Source organism: Pseudorca crassidens, chromosome 11 (assembly GCF_039906515.1).
Source record: "Pseudorca crassidens isolate mPseCra1 chromosome 11, mPseCra1.hap1, whole genome shotgun sequence".
NCBI lineage: Eukaryota > Metazoa > Chordata > Mammalia > Artiodactyla > Delphinidae > Pseudorca > Pseudorca crassidens.
The window spans coordinates 2,352,618-2,370,632 of NC_090306.1; the positions used below are offsets into that span (position 1 = coordinate 2,352,618).

General features: G+C 42.5%; 2 protein-coding genes across 46 annotated transcripts in view; one reads left to right on the forward strand and one right to left on the reverse strand.

Annotated features, from left to right (window-relative positions):
• RAD52 (RAD52 homolog, DNA repair protein) overlaps nt 1-14,121 on the forward strand; it is a 57,958-nt gene extending 43,837 nt beyond the window's left edge. For 19 of the 25 annotated variants that reach the window (XM_067756068.1, XM_067756063.1, XM_067756067.1 and 16 more), the window contains 8 exons: nt 93-220; nt 1,738-1,856; nt 2,709-2,784; nt 10,567-10,790; nt 10,929-11,074; nt 12,469-12,540; nt 12,837-13,100; nt 13,552-13,835. In XM_067756068.1, the coding sequence (XP_067612169.1) occupies nt 93-220; nt 1,738-1,856; nt 2,709-2,784; nt 10,567-10,790; nt 10,929-11,074; nt 12,469-12,540; nt 12,837-13,100; nt 13,552-13,613 (1,091 nt within the window). In that variant the 3' untranslated portion in view covers nt 13,614-13,835. Of the gene's footprint in view, nt 1-92; nt 221-1,737; nt 1,857-2,708; nt 2,785-10,566; nt 10,791-10,928; nt 11,075-12,468; nt 12,541-12,836; nt 13,101-13,551 lie in introns of all 25 variants that reach the window. The other 6 variants (XM_067756071.1, XM_067756073.1, XM_067756072.1 and 3 more) reach the window with 6 other exon arrangements.
• An 864-nt stretch (nt 14,122-14,985) lies between these two features.
• The window catches only part of WNK1 (WNK lysine deficient protein kinase 1), a 136,058-nt gene continuing 133,028 nt past the window's right edge, over nt 14,986-18,015 (reverse strand). For all 21 annotated transcript variants that reach the window (XM_067756009.1, XM_067756010.1, XM_067756013.1 and 18 more), the window contains one exon: nt 14,986-17,894. In XM_067756009.1, coding sequence (XP_067612110.1) covers nt 17,577-17,894 — 318 coding nt within the window. In that variant the 3' untranslated portion in view covers nt 14,986-17,576. The remainder of the gene's footprint in view (nt 17,895-18,015) is intronic.

The window sequence follows — 18,015 nt, forward strand, 5'->3', positions numbered from 1 at the left end:
TAGGGAAGGCGTGCTCAGTCGCCAGCAGGAGGAATACAGGTGAGGCACAGCGATCAGTATCCTCTTCAGCTGGTTCTCTTTCCCACTCCTAGATTTTGTTGACCTTAACAATGGCAAGTTCTACGTGGGCGTCTGTGCGTTTGTGAGAGTCCAGCTGAAGGTGAGGGTGATGGAGGGGACATGCTGCCTGCAGGCACGGGGCAGGTGGGAGAGTGAGCAGGTACGGAGGCCTCGGGGCCCAGAGAGGGGGTGGGGTTGTTCAGACATCCTCCCTCATGTGCCCCTAAGAGAATTTTGAGGAACTCTGTTTTCTTGCACGTTTTTAAGTTGACTCAGTTTTCACCATATATATAAACAGTTGTAAGGGTGTATTTTTTGGCATATTGTAAAATTTTACATTCTAAAATAAATCTGTTACATCTTTTTAACACGTACCAATGTATTCTAAATACCATAGAGGATTAAATGCTGTCATCCATTTAAAAAAAATACATGCGCAAGCTATTTTTCTTTTTCTTTCTTTCTTTCTTTTTAAATATTTATTTATTTATTTGGTTGCACTGGGTCTTAGTTGTGGTGTGCAGGGTCTTTAGCTGTGGCATGCAGGATCTAGTTCCCCAACCAGGGACTGAACTTGGGCCCCCTGCATTGGGAGCATGGAGCCTTAACCACTGGACCACCAGGGAAGTCCCTGTTTTTCTTTTTTTTGAGCAAGTTATTCTTCGGTCATCAGATATCTTACGTTGTTTCTTCTTGAACACGTATTTCCATTCCATTTCCCCTCTGGCTTTTATCCTGCTATATGATTGAAAATCTTTTATTAATGATAACCTTATTATACTTGTGTGTGTAAAAATTTTAGGGGATAAATTTCCAGTGATCTTAAGGCTCTAACTATTGAGAAATTTCTTCTGGATTGAGTTACTATTGATATTACAGGTGCTGTTAATACACAATTTAGTCAGTTGTGTTTATGTTGAAGAGACAACATAACTACATCAAAATATTTATATTTAATAAAATTTTATGGAAAATGCATTTCTTGATAAGATGGATGAGCTGTTTTTTTCTATTCAGTTAGTTTGTATATCCACAGTTAATATTACTTATTCCTAGACTAAACATTTAGCATTAATTCTATTCTGACTTATTTTTATAAATACTACCGAAAACCTTATTCACATAAACAAACTGAGAATGAACGAGTTTTGTTACAGTGTCATTCATTTCTTTGACTACTTGTGAGTTATATATCAGAAATCACAATGCTATCATCAAACATTATAGTCAGCTCTCTGTCAGCTAACAGCTTGATCAGGCCCACCTTTACTTTTGGTAGAAGCCGAGAAACAGGTACCACCTGACTTGTGAGAGGATTTGCTATGCAGTCATTAGAATCTGTTAAATATAATATTTCAAATTTTTGGTTTGGTGCCCCAGAGGTTTTCATAGTGTGGGTGATGTGTCTTAGTAAGATGTGGGGCGGGTCAGGTGTGTGCCTAGTTATGTGAAGAGGAAGGAGAATTGTCTTGCACTTGGAGCACAGGCACATCTCTAGGCAGATCCGGTCCAGGAAGTAGCCCTGGAAATGGACTCTGGCAACTCCGCCTGTGTTCCAGGCCCTGGGCTCTGTCCAACCAGTCTGAACACTCATGCTTGAGGAAGAGGAGAGCTCTGCAGCCAGGGACGGGGCTGCAGCTCCTCACGTTGGACCCTGAACTCCTTTTCTGTCCACAGGATGGTTCGTATCATGAGGACGTGGGCTATGGTGTTAGCGAGGGCCTCAAGTCCAAAGCCTTGTCTTTGGAGAAGGCGAGGAAGGAGGCAGTGACCGATGGGCTGAAGCGAGCACTGAGGTAGGCAGATCCTGTTCTTCTCAGCTCTGGGTTATAACACCCACGTGGTTCAGAAGTCGAAATAACATAAGTCTTCCTCCCACCCTTGACCCTGTGCAGCCTGTTTTCCTGCTCTCTTCTTTCCCCAGTGCTTCTTTATGCTGAGGGCCCACTTTTTGGGGAATAAGTAGTAGAATCCTGTGTTCTCTGTTCTGTACTTGACCTTGCCTTCCCCACCCCTCTCATCAGCAGTATGTCTTGGAGACCTGTCCACACAGCACATACATTGTTTCCTCATTCTCTTTAATACACCTACACAGTTCTTCGTTATGTGTATGTAACATAGTTAACTTAGTTTCATAGAGCAGGGTTTTTAACCTTTTTTGGGGTCATAGATGCCTTTGAGAATTGAATTACCAGAAAAATACATGTAAAACATGCACTAAAGATTTGCAATACCATGACCTGTGGGGGGGGAATCCAGATGTCCCAAGTAAAGAACTTTGGTCATGGAGGTCTGTGCCCCTAAAGTGCGCATGCTCACCATTACTGGGGAGTTGGAGCAGTCCTTGGGAAACATTCTCTGCTGTGGAATTCGTGTTCTGCGTTGGAAGGTATAGCTGGTGCGATTTTGTGAGCGCTTGCTCAGGCTTTCTGTGCCCACTGCCCCTCCTGCGGGCGGGTTTGTGGCTGCTGTGCTCACTGCTGTATTCTCAGCGCCTAATGCAGATGCGTAATGAACATTTCTGAATGCTTATCAGAGCCCATCTCCTCTGCTGTGTTGAGAAGCAGCTTGTACAAAGGCTGTAGCTCTGTTCTCTGATATTCACATATAACGTTCTCAACCCCGTTCCCCTCTTTTCTTACCCGTAGAAGTTTCGGGAATGCACTTGGGAATTGTATTCTGGACAAAGACTACGTGAGGTCGCTAAACAAGCTCCCACACCAGGTATGTTACAAGTGGGGGGTGGAATGCGTCGCAGTAAAAGTGCAACTGATGATGCTTTTGTGTCATGAGTGAGTATTTGGTGATGGAGAGAGAAAAAGTGAAGACTTGGCTGTTTAAAGGGTCTGGAATGTATTTCAGACGTCTTTGAACATAAGAGCCAGCAGGAACCAATTACCTTAATGTACCAATGAGGAAATTGAAGCCTGGAGCATTTGTGTTACTTGTCTCTTATGTAGAGAGAACCATGCTTGGCAGTGGTCTGTGAGACAGAAGGAGCACAGATCCCTTGTAGCACTGCCATTTCTTACAAACACTCAGAGTCTCACGCGTTCAACCTTCCTGCTCTTCCTTAGCTCGGGTGTCTTTAAGGTTTAGATCTCCCTTGTTTCTGTAGTTGCGTGTCACGTGATCTGCGCGTTTGCCTTCGGAGAATGGGGTCTGGAGTTTAGCATGCCTGGGCCAGTCAGGCTCTGGAGCATTCCTGTTGCCTGGTGGAGTGTGGCTGCTTCACCTGTGGTTCTTTGGGTCCCTGCAGTGCCGCCACCCTGGGCAGCCTTCCCTCTCTGGTACTTGAGGGGTTCTTTTTCTTGTGCTGCCCGTAATAGAGGTGTGTGTCAATTGGCAGCTGTCAAAACTCCATTTCTTGGGGCTTCCCTGGTGGTGCAGTGGTTGAGAGTCTGCCTGCCGATACAGGGGACACAGGTTTGTGCCCCGGTCCGGGAAGATCCCACATGCCGCGGAGCGGGGCCCGTGAGCCATGGCCGCTGAGCTTGCGCGTCCAGAGCCTGTGCTCCGCAACGCGAGAGGCCACAACAGTGAGAAGCCCGCGTCCTGCAAAAAACAAAAAAACTCCATTTCTGTCCTTTTTCTAAATCCTTTTTACATATAATTGGACTCAGTTTGCTAATATTTTGTTAAGGATTTCTGCATCTATATTTATGAGGGATATTGTAATTTTTTCTGTTTTTAAAACATTGTGGTAAAAAACACATAACATGAAATTTACCATTTTAACCTTTCTTTTTTTTTTTTTTTTGTGGTACGCGGGCCTCTCACTGATGGCCTCTCCCATTGCGGAGCACAGGCTCCAGATGCGCAGGCTCAGCGGCCATGGCTCACGGGCCTAGCTGCTCCGCAGCATGTGGGATCTTCCCGGACCGGGGCACGAACCTGCGTCCCCTGCATCAGCAGGCGGACTCTCAACCACTGCGCCACCAGGGAAGCCCATATTTTCTGTTTTTTTGATAGTAGCCATCCTAATGGGTGTGATTTGAATTTTTCTGATGATTAGTGATGTTGAACATCTTTTCATGTGCTTATTGCCCATTTGTGTATCATCTTTGGAGAAATGTCTACTCAGGTTCTTTGCCCATTTTTTAATTGGGCTATTTGATTTATTTGTTGTCAAGCTGTAGGAGTTCTTTATATATTCTGGCTATTAACTCCTTATCAGAGATATGATTGCAAAGTTTTTTCCCATTCCATAGCTTGCCTTTTAAGTTTGATATAGCTCCATTTGTATATTTTTGCTTTTTTTGTTGCCTGTACTTTGGTGTCACATCCAAGAAATCATTGCCAAATTCAATGTCATGAAGTTTTTCCCCTGTGTTTTCTTCTTTGAGTTTTATAGTTTTGCGTCTTATATTTAGGTATTTAATCTATCTTGAATTTATTTTTGTATATGATGTAAGATACAGGTCTAACTTCATTCTTTTGCATGTGGATATTCAGTTTTTCCAACATCATTTGTTGAAGAGACTCCTTTCCCCATTGTGTAGTCTTGGCACACTTGCTGAAGATCATTTGGCCATACATGAGGATTCATCTCTGGGCTTTCTGTATTATTACATTGACCTACGGACCTGTCTTTATGGCAGTATCATACTGTTTTGATTATTGAAGCTTTGTAATATGTTTGGAAATCAGGAGATCCTCCAATTTTTTTTTTTCAAAATTATTTTTGTTATTTGAGGTCCCTTGAGATTCTTTATAAATTTTAAGGTGAATTTTTTTATTTATGCAAAAAATGTCATTGGAATTTTGATAGAGATTACACTGAATCTGTACATCACTTTGGTAGTATGCATATCTTAACAATATTAAGTCTTCCAGTTCATGAACATGGGAAGTCTTTCCATCTATTTGTGCCTTCTTTAATTTCTTTCAGCAGTGTTTCATAGTTTTCAGTGTACACGTCTTTCACCTTGGTTAGGTTTATTCCTAAGTATTTTATTCTTTCTGATGCTATTGTAAATGGAATTGTTGTCTCAACTTTTTGATTGTTCATTATTAGTGTGTAGAGACACAACTATTATTTATGTGGATTTTGTATCCTGAAACTTTGCTGAATTTGTTTATTAATTGACAGTTTTTTTTGTTGAGTCTTTAGGGTTTTCTACATAGAAGATCAAGTAATCTGCAACCAGAGATAATTTTACTTCTTCCTTTCCAATTTGGATTCCTTTTATTTCTTTTCCTTGCTTAATTGCTCTGGCTAGGACTTCCAATATGTTAAGAAGTAGTGAGAGTGGGCATCCTTGCCTTATTCCTGATCTTCCAGGAAAAGCTTTCAGTCTTCACCATTGAGTATGATGTTAACTGTAGGCTTTTCATATATGGCCTTTATTATGTTGAGGTTGTTTCTTCTATTCCTAATTTGTTGAATGTTTTTATCATGAAAAAATTATTGAATCTTGTCAGACTTTTTTTTTTTTGCATCAGTTTAGATGAACAGGTGGTTTTGTTCATGGATCACATTGATTGATTTGTGTATATCGAATCATCTTTGCATTTCAAGAATAAACCTCTCTTGGTCATGGTGTATAATACTTTTAATGTGCTGTTAAATTTGGTGAGCCGGTATTTCATTGAGGATTTTTGCATCAATATGCATCAGGGATATTGGTCTATAGTTTTCTTGTAGTGTCTTTTTATCCACCCTCCTCTTATAGTGTTTTTGCCTGGCTTTGGTATCAGAATAATGCTGGCCTCTTAGAATGAACTTGGAAGTGTTCCCTCCTTTTCAGTTTTTTGGAAGGGTTTGACGGTTGGTGTTAATTCTTTAAATGTTTGGTAGAATTTTCCAGTGAAGCCATTTAGTCCTGGGCTTTTTTTTCGTTGTTGTTGTTGTTAGGTTTTTGTTTACTAATACACTCTTCTACTAGTTACTGGTCTATTTCTGTTTCTTCATGATTCAGTCTTGGTCGGTTGTGTGTTTTAGGAATGTATCCATTTCTTCTAGGCTATCTGATTTGTTGGTGTACAGTTGTTCATAGTATTCTCATAATTTTTTTTTTTTTTTCCGGTACGTGGGCCTCTCACTGTTGCAGCCTCTCCTGTTGCGGGGCACAGGCTCCAGACGTGCAGGCTCAGCAGCCATGGCTCACGGGCCCAGCCGCTCCGCGGCATGTGGGATCTTCTTGGACCGGGGCGTGAACCCATGTCCCCTGCATCAGCAGGCGGACTCTCAACCACTGCGCCACCAGGGAAGCCCTGCCCTAAGCTTTATTTCCTGTCTTCTCCTAGCTTGTGTCAGCTAGAAACTTCCCTGTTAGTACTGCTTTTGCTGCATATGTAAGTTTTGGTGTGCTGTGTTTTCAACATTTTCATTTGTCTCAAGATATTTTCTAATTTCCCTTGTGATTTATTTGACCCATTGGTTGTCTTAAGAAAGTACTAATTTCCACGTTTGTGAATTTTTCATTTTTCCTTCTGCCATTGATTTCCAGTTTCATTCCATTGTGATTAGCAGAGATTTTTTTTGTATAATTTATGTCGTCTTCAATTTAAGACTTGTTTTGTAGCCTAACATGGGGTCTCTCCTGGAGAATGTTCCATTTGTACTGAGGAGAATGTATATTCTGCTGTTGTTGGGTGGAATATTCTCTATATGTCTTAGGTCCATATGGTCTGTAGTGTTCAAATCTTCTGTTTCCTTATTGACCTTCTGTTTGGTTCTATCCATTATTGAAAGTAGGGTACTGAAGTCTTCTGCTATTACTGTCTTGCTGTGTATTTCTCCTTTCAAATCTGTCAAAGTTTGCTTTACATATTTAGGAGCTCTGATGTTTGGTATATAAGTATTTGTAATTGTTATAGCTTCACAGTTAATTGACCCTTTTATTATTATAGAATGTCCTCTTTTGTCTCTTGTAACAGTTTTTGACTTAAAGTCTATTTTTTCTTATATTAGTATAGCCTCCCCTGCTCCCTTTTGGTTACCATTTACATGGAGTATCTCTTTCTATCCTTTCACCTTCAGCCTGTGTTATGTCTTTAGATCTGAAGTGAGTCTAATGTAGGAAGTATGTAGTTGTATCTTGTTTTTTGAATCCATCCAGCCAATCTATGGCTTTGGTTGGGGAGTTTGATCCATTTACATTTATTATTGATAGGGAAGGGCTTAGTATTTATTATTTTGTTAATCATTTTCTGTATGTCCTGTAGCTTAGCTTTTTTTTTTTGTCCCTTCTTTCCTCTCTTACTGCTGTCCTTTGTGTTGTGTTGATTCTTTTGGTAGTAACATGATTTGATTCCCTTCTTGTTTACTTTTGTGTATATCCTATAGATATTTCCTTTGTGGTTACCATTGCAATTATATGAAACATTTTAAAGTTATAACATTCTATTTTAAACTGATAACTTGAATTGCATACAAAAACTCTAGTCCTTTACAACACCACTTTATGTTATTGATGTTACAGATTACATCTTCATATTATTGTATGTCTATTAACATAGATTGTTATAAAAGTTTTAATGGTTTTTACATTTAATATCTGTATTCATTATACAATTTTAATGTTTTTCTTCATTTAAATTCCATGTACCAAAATTATGATGATACAGGTTACTGTTTTTGTCCGTGTATTTACCTTTACTGGAGAACTTTTTATTTTCATGTTGCTGCCCGGCATCCTTTTGTTTCAGTTTGAAGGATTCCCTTTAGCATTTGTTGTAGAGCAAGTCTAGTGGTAATGAACTCGCTCTGCTTTTGTTTATTTGAAGAAAATCTTAGTTTCTCCATTTTTGAAGGATACTTTTGCTGGATACACTATTCTTGGCTAAGTTTTTTCTTTCAGGACTTTGAATATATCATCCCACTCCATTTTGGCCTGTAAGAGTTCTGCTGAGAAATCTGATAATCTTAGGCAGGCACTCCAGTATGTGATGATTTGCTCTTCTCTTGCTGTCTTCAAGATTTCTCTGTCTTTGACTTTTTTTTTTTAACTGAGATATAACTGACATACAACATTACAGGCATACCTTGTTTTATAGTGCTTCATTTTATTGCACTTCACAGATAATTGCATTTTTTACAAATTGAAGGTTTGTGGCAGCTGCATTGTCAGGTGATGGTTGGCATTTTTTAGCAATAAATTATTTTTTGATTAAGGTACGTACATTGCTTTTTTTTGACATAATGCTGTTGCGCACTTAACATACTACAGTATAGTGTAAACACAACTGTTATACGCACTAAGAAACCAAAAAAATTGTGCGACTTGCTTTATTTCTATATTTGCTTTATTGTGGAGGTCTGGAACCAAACCTGCAATATCTCTGAGGTATGCCTGTATATTAGTTTCAGTTGTACAACATAATGATTCAGTATTTTTATATATTGCAAGATGATCACCACAATAAGTGTAGTTAACATCCATCACCACACGTAGATGCAGTTTTTTTTGATGAGAACTGTTAAGATCTATTCTTTTAGCAACGTTCAAATATACAATACAGTGTTACTGACTATAGTCACCATGCTGTATATTACATCCCCAGAGCTTATTTATTTTATAACAGGACGTTTGTACCTTTTGACTCCCTTCACCCATTTCGTCCACCCCCGACCCCTGGCAACCCCTGTTCTCTTCATCTATGAGCTCAGTTTTTGTCTGTTTGTTTAGATTCCACATATAAGTGAGATCATATGGTATTTATTTTTCTCTCTGAATTATTTCACTTAGCACACTGTCCTCAGGATCCATCCATGTTATTGCAAGTGGCAAAATTTTCTTCTTTATGCCTGAATAATGTTCCGTTGTAGATATATATACTACATTCTTTATCGGTGGGCATTTAGGTTGCTTCCATGTCTTGGCTGTTGTAAATAATGCTGCAGTGAAAATGGGGGAGCATATCTTTCTGGGTTACTCTTTTTCTTTTTTTTGGATAAATACCCAGAAGTGAAATTGCTGCATCATATGGTAGTTCTATTTTCTAATTTATTATTATAATTATTATTATTTCTAGTTTCTAATTTATTCAGGAAACTGTTTTCCATAGTTTTTCCCGTAGTGGCTATGCCAGTTTACAGTCCCACCAGCAGTGCACAAGGGTTCCCTTTTCTCCACATTCTCACCAGCACTTGTCGTCTCTTGTCTTTTTGATAATAGCCATTCTGACAAATGTGAGGTGCTATCTTATTGTGGTTTTGATTTTCATTTCCCTGATGGTGAGTGATGTTGAGTATCTTTTTATGTACCTGTTGGGCATCTGTAGGTCTTCTTTGAAAGCATATCTATGCAGATCTTCTGCCCATTTTTTCATTGGATTGTTTTGTTTTGGTTTTGCTTTTGAGTTGTGAGTTCTTTATACGTTTTGAATGTTAATGCTTTAGCAGTTACATCATTTGTAAACTTTTTCTCCCATTTAGTAGGTTGCCTTTTCACTTTGTTAATTGTTTCCTTTGCTGTCAGAAGCTTTTTAGTTTGATATAGTCCCACTTGTTTATTTTTGCTTTTGTTGTTTTCGCTCTTTGGTGTCAAATACAAAAAAATTACCATCAAGACCAACGTCAAGGAGCTTATTGCCTATATTTTCTTCCAGGAGTTTTACGGTTTCAGGTCTTTAATCCAGTGTTAATTTTTGTGTATGGTGTAAGTGATCCAGTTTAATTCTTTTGCATGTGACTGTCCAGTTCTTTTGTTTTTGTTTTAATAAATTTATTTATTTTTGGCTGTGTTGGGTCTTCGTTGCTGCGCACGGGCTGTCTCTAGTTGCAGCGAGCGGGAGCTACTCTTTGTTGCGCTGCGTGGGCTTCTCATTGCAGTGGCTTCTCTTGTTGCAGAGCATGGGCTCTAGGCTCATGGGCTTCAGTAGTTGTGGCACACAGGCTCTAGAGTGCAGGCTCAGTAGTTGTGGCGCACGGGCTTAGTTGTTCTGCAGCATGTGGGATCTTCCCGGACCAGGGCTCGAAGCCGTGCCCCTGCATTGGCAGGTGGATTCTCAACCACTGCGCCACCAGGGAAGCCCTGTTTAACTTATTTACTTCTCAATGTCAGTACGAAATCTCACAGTATAATTTTCATTTTCATGTTATCTTTATCCAAAATGTAGTCATCTCAATCACTCATATTCCTTTATTCTATCAGCATCATATTATTGAGAGAGAAGTTCTCCCAAGTGAAAAATCTCTGGGTTTCTGTAGTGTGATGATGTGTGATCATTTCCATTAAAAAAATAGTAGACAGCATCAGATCTGGTTGCCAAGAAAAGATTCAAATTAGATTTTACAGAGCATTTGCCCTCAATAAAAACTGAAGTATGATTCCTTATCAAAACTTCATTAATACATAATGGCATAGGTGGAAAATGAAATTGTTTTATTCCTCATATAATGAAAATGACTTGAACTTATGGATCCCTTGTCCCAGCTTCTTAGGACCTAGAAGGAATGATGGATAGAGGATCGTGAAATGCCATTTTTCAGGTATCTAGATCCTTGAGGAAGGGGAAGAGCAGTTGGAAGAAGTTTTCTCCCCTTTTTTCCCTCATTAGCTGCCTCTTGAAGTGGATTTAACTAAAGCAAAGAGACAAGACTTTGAACCATGTGTGGAACAAGCCAGATACAGCAGCTGCCGACGGAACCCGACTCTGGGACCCCCCAGACCACAGGAGGTGACGTCTCCTTGCAGACCAAGCCACCACGTTGTGATGCAGGGGATGAGGACAGCGGCTCCGGGTGCGGGCTGCGTGCCCTCCCCGCCCCTGCTCCTTCCCAGGTGTCTCCCCCTGCCTCCCACTCCTGCCTTCACTTCAGAGCCAGCACACTGGCTGGGCCGTGTGCTCCCTTGGGAACTGTGTGTTGCTGCTCACCAGTTAACTCAGGAACTCACCTCCCTGTTGCTCTCCTGATGCAGAAGCCCGACCTCCGCTGCCACAGAGAGCGATGCCACGTACCAGCGGAAGCTCCGGCAAAGACAGCTGCAGCAGCGGTTCCGGGAGCAGATGGAGAAACAGCAGCAGGAACGCCCGTCTGGCCCACCTGCCGAGAAGCAGGGTCCTGGTGAGAGGACGGAGCATGGGCTCTGGGGGTGACTGCTCTCCCCACTCTGCAGCAGGTCGGGTCCACACACAGCACAGAGGCGGCCACGGGCTCAAACCGTCACGTCCTGCCTCGCCATTCCCCGTGACTGAAGGAAGACACTGGTCTTCTGGGCGAAGGAGACGGGCCCTGACATAACCTGGAACTATTTGTCTCAGGGGACAGAGCTTCTTTTCGCCTCAGTTACTTTGGCCACGTGTACACGAGAAAGCCTTTCTGAGCTTTTATTTTTTTTAATTATTTACTTATTTTTTTAACTTTTGGCTGTGTTGGGTCTTTGTTGCTGTGCACGGGGGCTTTCTCTAGTTGTGGTGAGTGGGGGCTACTCTTCGTTGCGGTGTGCGGGCTCATTGCAGTGGCTTCTCTTGTTGCAGAGCACGGGCTTCAGTCGTTGTGGCACATGGGCTGTAGTTGTGGCATGTGGGCTCAGTAGTTATGGCTCACGGGCTCTAGAGCGCATGCTCAGTAGTTGTGGTGCACAGGCATTGTTGCTCTGTGGCACGTGGGATCTTCCTGGACCGGACTTGACCCATGTCCCTTCCACTGGCAGGTGGATTCTTAACCACTGCGCCACCAGGGAAGCCCCTGAGCTGTCTCTGAACATAAAGCAAAGTTGGGTTTGAAGAGAATGGGTTTTTGGCAATTCTTTATCCCTGAACTTTTTATTTCAGAGTCCAGCTTCAGTGGGAGTAGTAGATACAGATTTTCTTGGAGTCTTTCTCAGAGACTAGAAACAAAGAAAGACCAAGTGGATTTTTGCCCAGCTTCTCCCTAAAAATTACAAAGACAGTTCCGAGGACTTGCTTCATGTTTAGTTCTTTATAATTCCCCTCAGCAGTACTGGCAGGCTGAGGTTAATGTAGGGGAAAAAAACCCAAAAAACTTACTGTGCTGGGGATGTTCTTAATAAGAATTATTATTCTAGATCTTCAGCTTCCAAACCATTGCGGAAGCTCTGGGGGTCAGGGGTGGAGGAGGAGTCATCTCCAGGACCTCCCCCACCCCAAATCACACAGTCATCATCTTGGTTTTACATATTCATTTCTGCTTAAGATTTTGTTTGAACAAGGGTTATAGCTTCAAATAGTAAAAACTGGACAAAACGGCTTACAGTAACTCTTCCGTTTCTGCTAAAGGAGAAACAAAAACTTCTCAGCGTTTTTTTCGCAGTTTGATGAGAAGAAAGAATATAGTATCGTCAGTCCTATTTTATATAGATCTGTAGGTAGGACCAGGATGCAAGGTCCCGAGTTCTGCCTGCCGCGCCGACGAGTGTAACCCCAGGCGGCTTTGCACGCACTTCCAAGGCCGCCCGCAGCCCAGCTTGGTTACGTGGTTTTGTCCTTTCTCTGCAGCAGCGCTGCCACCGGTGCCACCTGCCGGAACTGCTGCTTCAGAGCCGCTCACCCAGACAGACGTGCTTCCAGGTCAGGAGGGCTAAAGGAATGGCTTCAGTCCTAATCAGTAAATACCTATCAAGTGTCTGTAAGTTACTGTGCTGCATACTTTCCGTCCTCACAAATACATTTCAAAAGAGGCATAAGGTATCTTCATTTTCCATTGGTTTTGTAGAAAGTGCTGATAGCACACATGCAGCTCCTCTACTGTCCGGACCTGCGAGAGGCTTTGGTGTACTTTCATGGGTCGGGGAAGGAGAAATTCCAAACGCCATCGTATAGAGCATTCATGATACAGCATTTCTCACGACCTGTTATTTTTCCAGCACCTCGTTTGTTGATGCTGCATTTGCTTGTGACCTCTGTCCTTGCAGACAGTCTTGAGATGTGGGACATGGCTCTAGATGCAGGGGACAGTGTGGTCAAGCCCTTGTCTAAACCAGAACCGCCACAGGCCCCTGCCACCTCCGTCCTGCAGAACGAGATGGAGACCTGGAACAGGACCCCACAGAGCCTTTGCCACCAGAATCCACAGGCAAAATCTGGACCCTGGCACCTTCAAACTTACAACCTTAACCAACACATAACAGGTAGCAAAGTGTTTTAGGAGCAGAAATGGAAGGGAGAACCTGGGTATATATAATTCTATGAATCTTAAAGAAAGAATGACATTCCATTTTAAGAAGTTGGAGGGGACTCATGCCAGACCAGTAGCAGTCTAAGAAAATGGAGTGTAACTGGATTAAGAGCCGCAAGTCTTCCTTGGAGTCCTGACCTGAGGTGCAGCTCTTTCTAGCTGATTGATAGAAGTGGGACAATGAAGCATGGCTGCATTCCTCTTAAAAGCAGGCCTGTCATGATCTCTCCTGCAGCTTGGTCTAGTGTTAACAGAGCGACCTGTCCCCCTCATAACAATTTTCATTCTTGGCCTTTAGTTTAAAGTAGGACAGTAACTAATACGATTCAAAAGTTTTTAGCTGTCAGTTTATTCCTTATTTTTACATCATGGCAGCTGTATGTGAACAATTTTCTCTTCCATAGGAGACTATGATTCATATAGGAAGAACCAGGACACGAAGAAAAGGAAATTGGATTCATCTTGACCAAGGCTCCGTTCACCTCACTGGATTCTGTCACAAAGGGACTTTCAAAAACTGCTTGTTGGTCATGAAATGACTCATCATTCCTAGGGAATGAGCTTTACCTCCGGGGATTTACCTTGCTTCATGCTCAACTTCACCAGAGGATTTCACTATTGGAACCTGACGCAGATCAAGCTGGGCAGGTTGGGAAGCCCTGCGGAGATTAAACAAACACACACCTTTTCTTTGGCTCTTCACTATTTATTCCTAAGCTTTCATGTTAATAAAGGCAGAAATTCTAGGAATCTCAGTGGCCACTTTCCCCACGCACCAACCTCGACAGCGGCCTGCGGTATGTCACTGTGTGACCTCTGACCCCTTTCGCTGCCACTCATCTACAACCATCTGTCACTTATAGGCGCATCATGAAACTACCTCCATTTTTTCCTAATAAGGAAATAATCTAAGACCAAAGAAAAGGCATTTTAAGAAAGCAAAATAAAATCCTACTTTGTAACAAAATAAATAACAGGCATACCTCTTTTTATTGCACTTCGCAGATTTTTTTTTTTAAACAAACAAATTGAAGTTTTTTGGCAATCCTGTGTTGAGCGTTTTCCCAACAGCATTTTAAAGTATATATTGTTTTAGGGACTTACTTCCCTGGTGGTCCAGTGGCTAAGACTCCACACTCCCAAGGCAGGGGTCCCGGGTTCGATCCCTGGTCAGGGAACTAGATCCCACATGCCACCACTAAGACCTGGTGCAGCCAAGTAAATAAATATTTTTTTAAAATATATTCTTAAAAAAAAGGTATATATTGTTTTAGATATAATGCTATTGCAGACGTAACAGGCTATAGTGTAAACAACGTTTATATGTACTGGAAAACCACAAAAATCTGCGTGACATAAGCAGCTGTTTAGCTATTTCGGATGTGCGATTATCACCCACCTTAACAAATTCTTTTAGTGTTTAGATGTTTCATAATCCTTTCCCCCAACTAATGAGTGTGCAGTTTTACTTTTTAAGGGCATTTTGGGTTGGGCCTTGTACCCAGTCTTGAGTTTGTTGGAGCACAGGCCCATCTGGGAAGCTGTGCCCCTAGGCCACCGCCGCGCCTCTGGAAGAGGAGCACGGGGCTTTCCCTGACCTCCCGCCACCTCACCTGAGCTGCACAGCTTTGGGCGTAGGTTCATCTTCTGATTTTCATATCCTTACCATGGTCTTCAGAAAATATATCTTGCCTGTCTGCAGCATCTTAGTTCAGGTCAGAACTGCTGTTAAAAAAAAAGGTCCTGGAGATAGGAATCCAGTTATAAATTGCACACAAGTCAAATCAGAGCTAATGAGATCACGAAAAAGACATGCGCTGAAAATGAAACCCCACAGCTCAAGAAAAGCAAGTTTGGTTTATTTGAATGGTTTCATCTACAAAGGTAACAAACGGAAACAGAAAGCGTGTCCCCCGGGGTTTATCCCAAACGCACGGGTTGACGGGCTGCCGAGAACCCCCAAGGTTTGAATTTAGTCTGTTTTTTTAAACAGTGTACATTGTTAAATAATGTAAGGAAAACACTTATAATTCAGAAAGAATTTTTTTAATGTGGAAAAAGATACTCAAAGTGTACTATTAACACAAAAATAATTTAAACAGTTCAGTAGCACTAGGTTCATTCCTCTAGGCTTCAGTTATTTCATCCACAGGAGGGGAAAAAAACAGTAAATAAAAGCAGTTCTTTCCACCTGTGAGTGAAGAGATCTCAAAATGATTAAACCCAAGAAACAAAATAGTCACGTGCTGCACTCTGGCTCCTCCTTCCTCTGCTGCAAAGCCCTGCCTCCTTGCCCGGGGTCCGTTCCCCACTTCCTTGGTGCTTCTTGTTCCGTCCTTACTCTTGTCATCTCCCGAGGATTATAAGCAGAGAAAAAGTAAGTAAACAGTTTCGAAGCAAAGCTTGGAACGCCTGCCCTTTTCATTTCTACCTTCCTACAACCTTCAGCTCTCATTTGCATCTTTGGGGTCTTGGCTAACTTAAAGAAAATGACCACCGGAGGACAGGACAGCCATCCAGGCTCTTCCTGTCATGGGGATTCCTGGGATGTGCCACTGAGGTGGGTAAGAGGTTGGAATAGGTCAGTTTCCCAGCTCAAGAGTCAAGACAAGAAGCACCCCAAAATTAAGAGTCCTGGCTTCTTTCCCCACCTTCTGGGAGAACAGAGATCCCAAACTCAGGCAATGAGGAGAGTATTTCCTGAAAGTTCTGAAAGTAACAGAAGTGCCCATTACAACTAGGCACAGCACTAAATAATACTGGTTGGTTGCAGTTATTACTTCAGGGGAATATCTGTTTACAGAGAACGTGAGAATATCAGCTGTTAATTCTAGAAATAAGGTGGTGCAAGAGATTATGATCCTGCAACCATTTGGACATTATATAGGAAGCGGGTAGGAATAAGCATTCTTTCCTACAATGCTTAATTCAGATGTGGGTCCACTTTCCACAAACTACCGTACCCCAAGCTGAGAAATACACGGGACATTTGCACCAAGAGGGAAGCAATCCAAATGATTTTTCTTAGAACAACTTTCTCCATCTGTGACATTTCACTATCACATTTCCTAGCTTAAAAACTAGCGCCCACCCCCCCCCCCCAACCCCACCCCGTGCCCTTCCCTTTATATTCAGCCATTTCTTCCAGGTCTCCTCTGCTCAAGCCCAGCTCAGGTAAGTAAGGCTTATGGCAGCCACTGGCCAAGCATCACCTATCTTCAAAACAAGTCTGTTCTCCCATCCCGTAGTCTTTCTTTTTCTTTCATCACTTATCGCATACCACGCTCAATCTTGTAAATTGCCCGATTTTGTGACAACACCCCTCCTCACCTGTCCTGAAACAGAGTTTTCTGCTTTTAACCACTACTGTCAACTTCTCACCTGCTCATCTTACACCTGCTCTAGACAAAATTGTTGAATGACTTGAAAAAAAATACTCCTTCAATTTCCTTATTGCATAATCCACTGCTGGGTCACATGGACCCAAGGTTTCCTTCCATACGCCCTTTTGCTGACTGGGGTCTGATGAGAAGTTGATGTTAACGGCAGAAGCAATAGAAGTCCAAGGCACTAAAACATCCAGCAAGCAATACTGGGAGAACAGAAGTATTCAAGTACAGTAATTTATACAATTTTACATTCACATTTATTTATCTAATACAATGGAAATACAAAGGAGAAAGTAAAGTCTCAATAGGTAAAGGACAGAACTAGCTTTTTTCAACTTTTTAAACCTTTCATATCTTACTTTTAAAACTACTGTTGTCCAACAACATTTATATATCACAGTGTTTCCACATCAAAACTGATGGCAAAGTTACATGTCCGCAGGGAACTTACTTTTGTTTTCCTAATGGCTAATGCTGCAGTCAAAGCTGCGAATACCATCTGCTTAAAGCACTAATGACCTATCGTAAGAGAGGGTTGGAACCTCCGTCCCCTGCTGTTTTCACTGGGTTCTAAAGACTGGCTGGGGTGGGGACAGGGTAGGAGAGAGCCCAATAGTTTGGTTTTTGTCTTGCGGTTTATGTTCTTGAGGGGATGAGGGACTTGCGGTGGGTGCCAGGATGAAGAGCCCCACTACTTGAGAACACAGGTGGGCTTTGCTTTTCCACTGAGCGCTCTAGAAGCTTTCTGATCAACACGATTCTCTTTCCGAGCGCTCACTGCTGGGGAGAGATAACAAAGCATACACAAGAAACCTGCTCTTTCTTTCCTTCTCATCCCACTCCAATAAACGGTGAAAGCACAGGGAGATTCTCCACTCTGAGGGCTCTAAGCGGTATTAAACACATTCCTGTCTGGCAAGAAATAACCAGTTAAATGCAGCGCTAGTAGTTAGTAGGTAGGCTCCTTTCCCATCCCCCTTCCACCTGCCCCTCACCACTCCACCTCCTGCCCCCAATCTACTCCGTCAACGCCTCTAGGTCTAAGTGGTCCTCAGGTTGGAACCTGGAGGGTTGCTGATGGACTTCTGCAAGTTGCTGATGTTGAAGTTCTGTAAGGAGGCAGTTCCCACAGGTTGGAACTGGCTAAGTGGCTGTGTTGCTGGGCCGCCCGTGCCGCTCCACTGCGTGCCAAAGGGGGGGGTTGGGAAACCGTACTGCTGCGGGGGGCACATGGGCTTGGGGAAGTGGCCTAGAGAGGTAGCTGATGCTGCAGAGATGGGGGCGGAGCCACCCAGGGTTGAGGTCATGGAGACGCACAGCTGACCAGGTGCAGAGAACTTCCTCGCCATGCCAGGGCCCTGAGGAGAGAACAACGCCGTGTGAAGCTGGTGTGGGTGTGAAATGGGTGGAACTGAGACAGAATTCCAGAAGCGGGCTGCTCTCATCTTGCAGGGGACACTGAAAACAACACCCAGACAA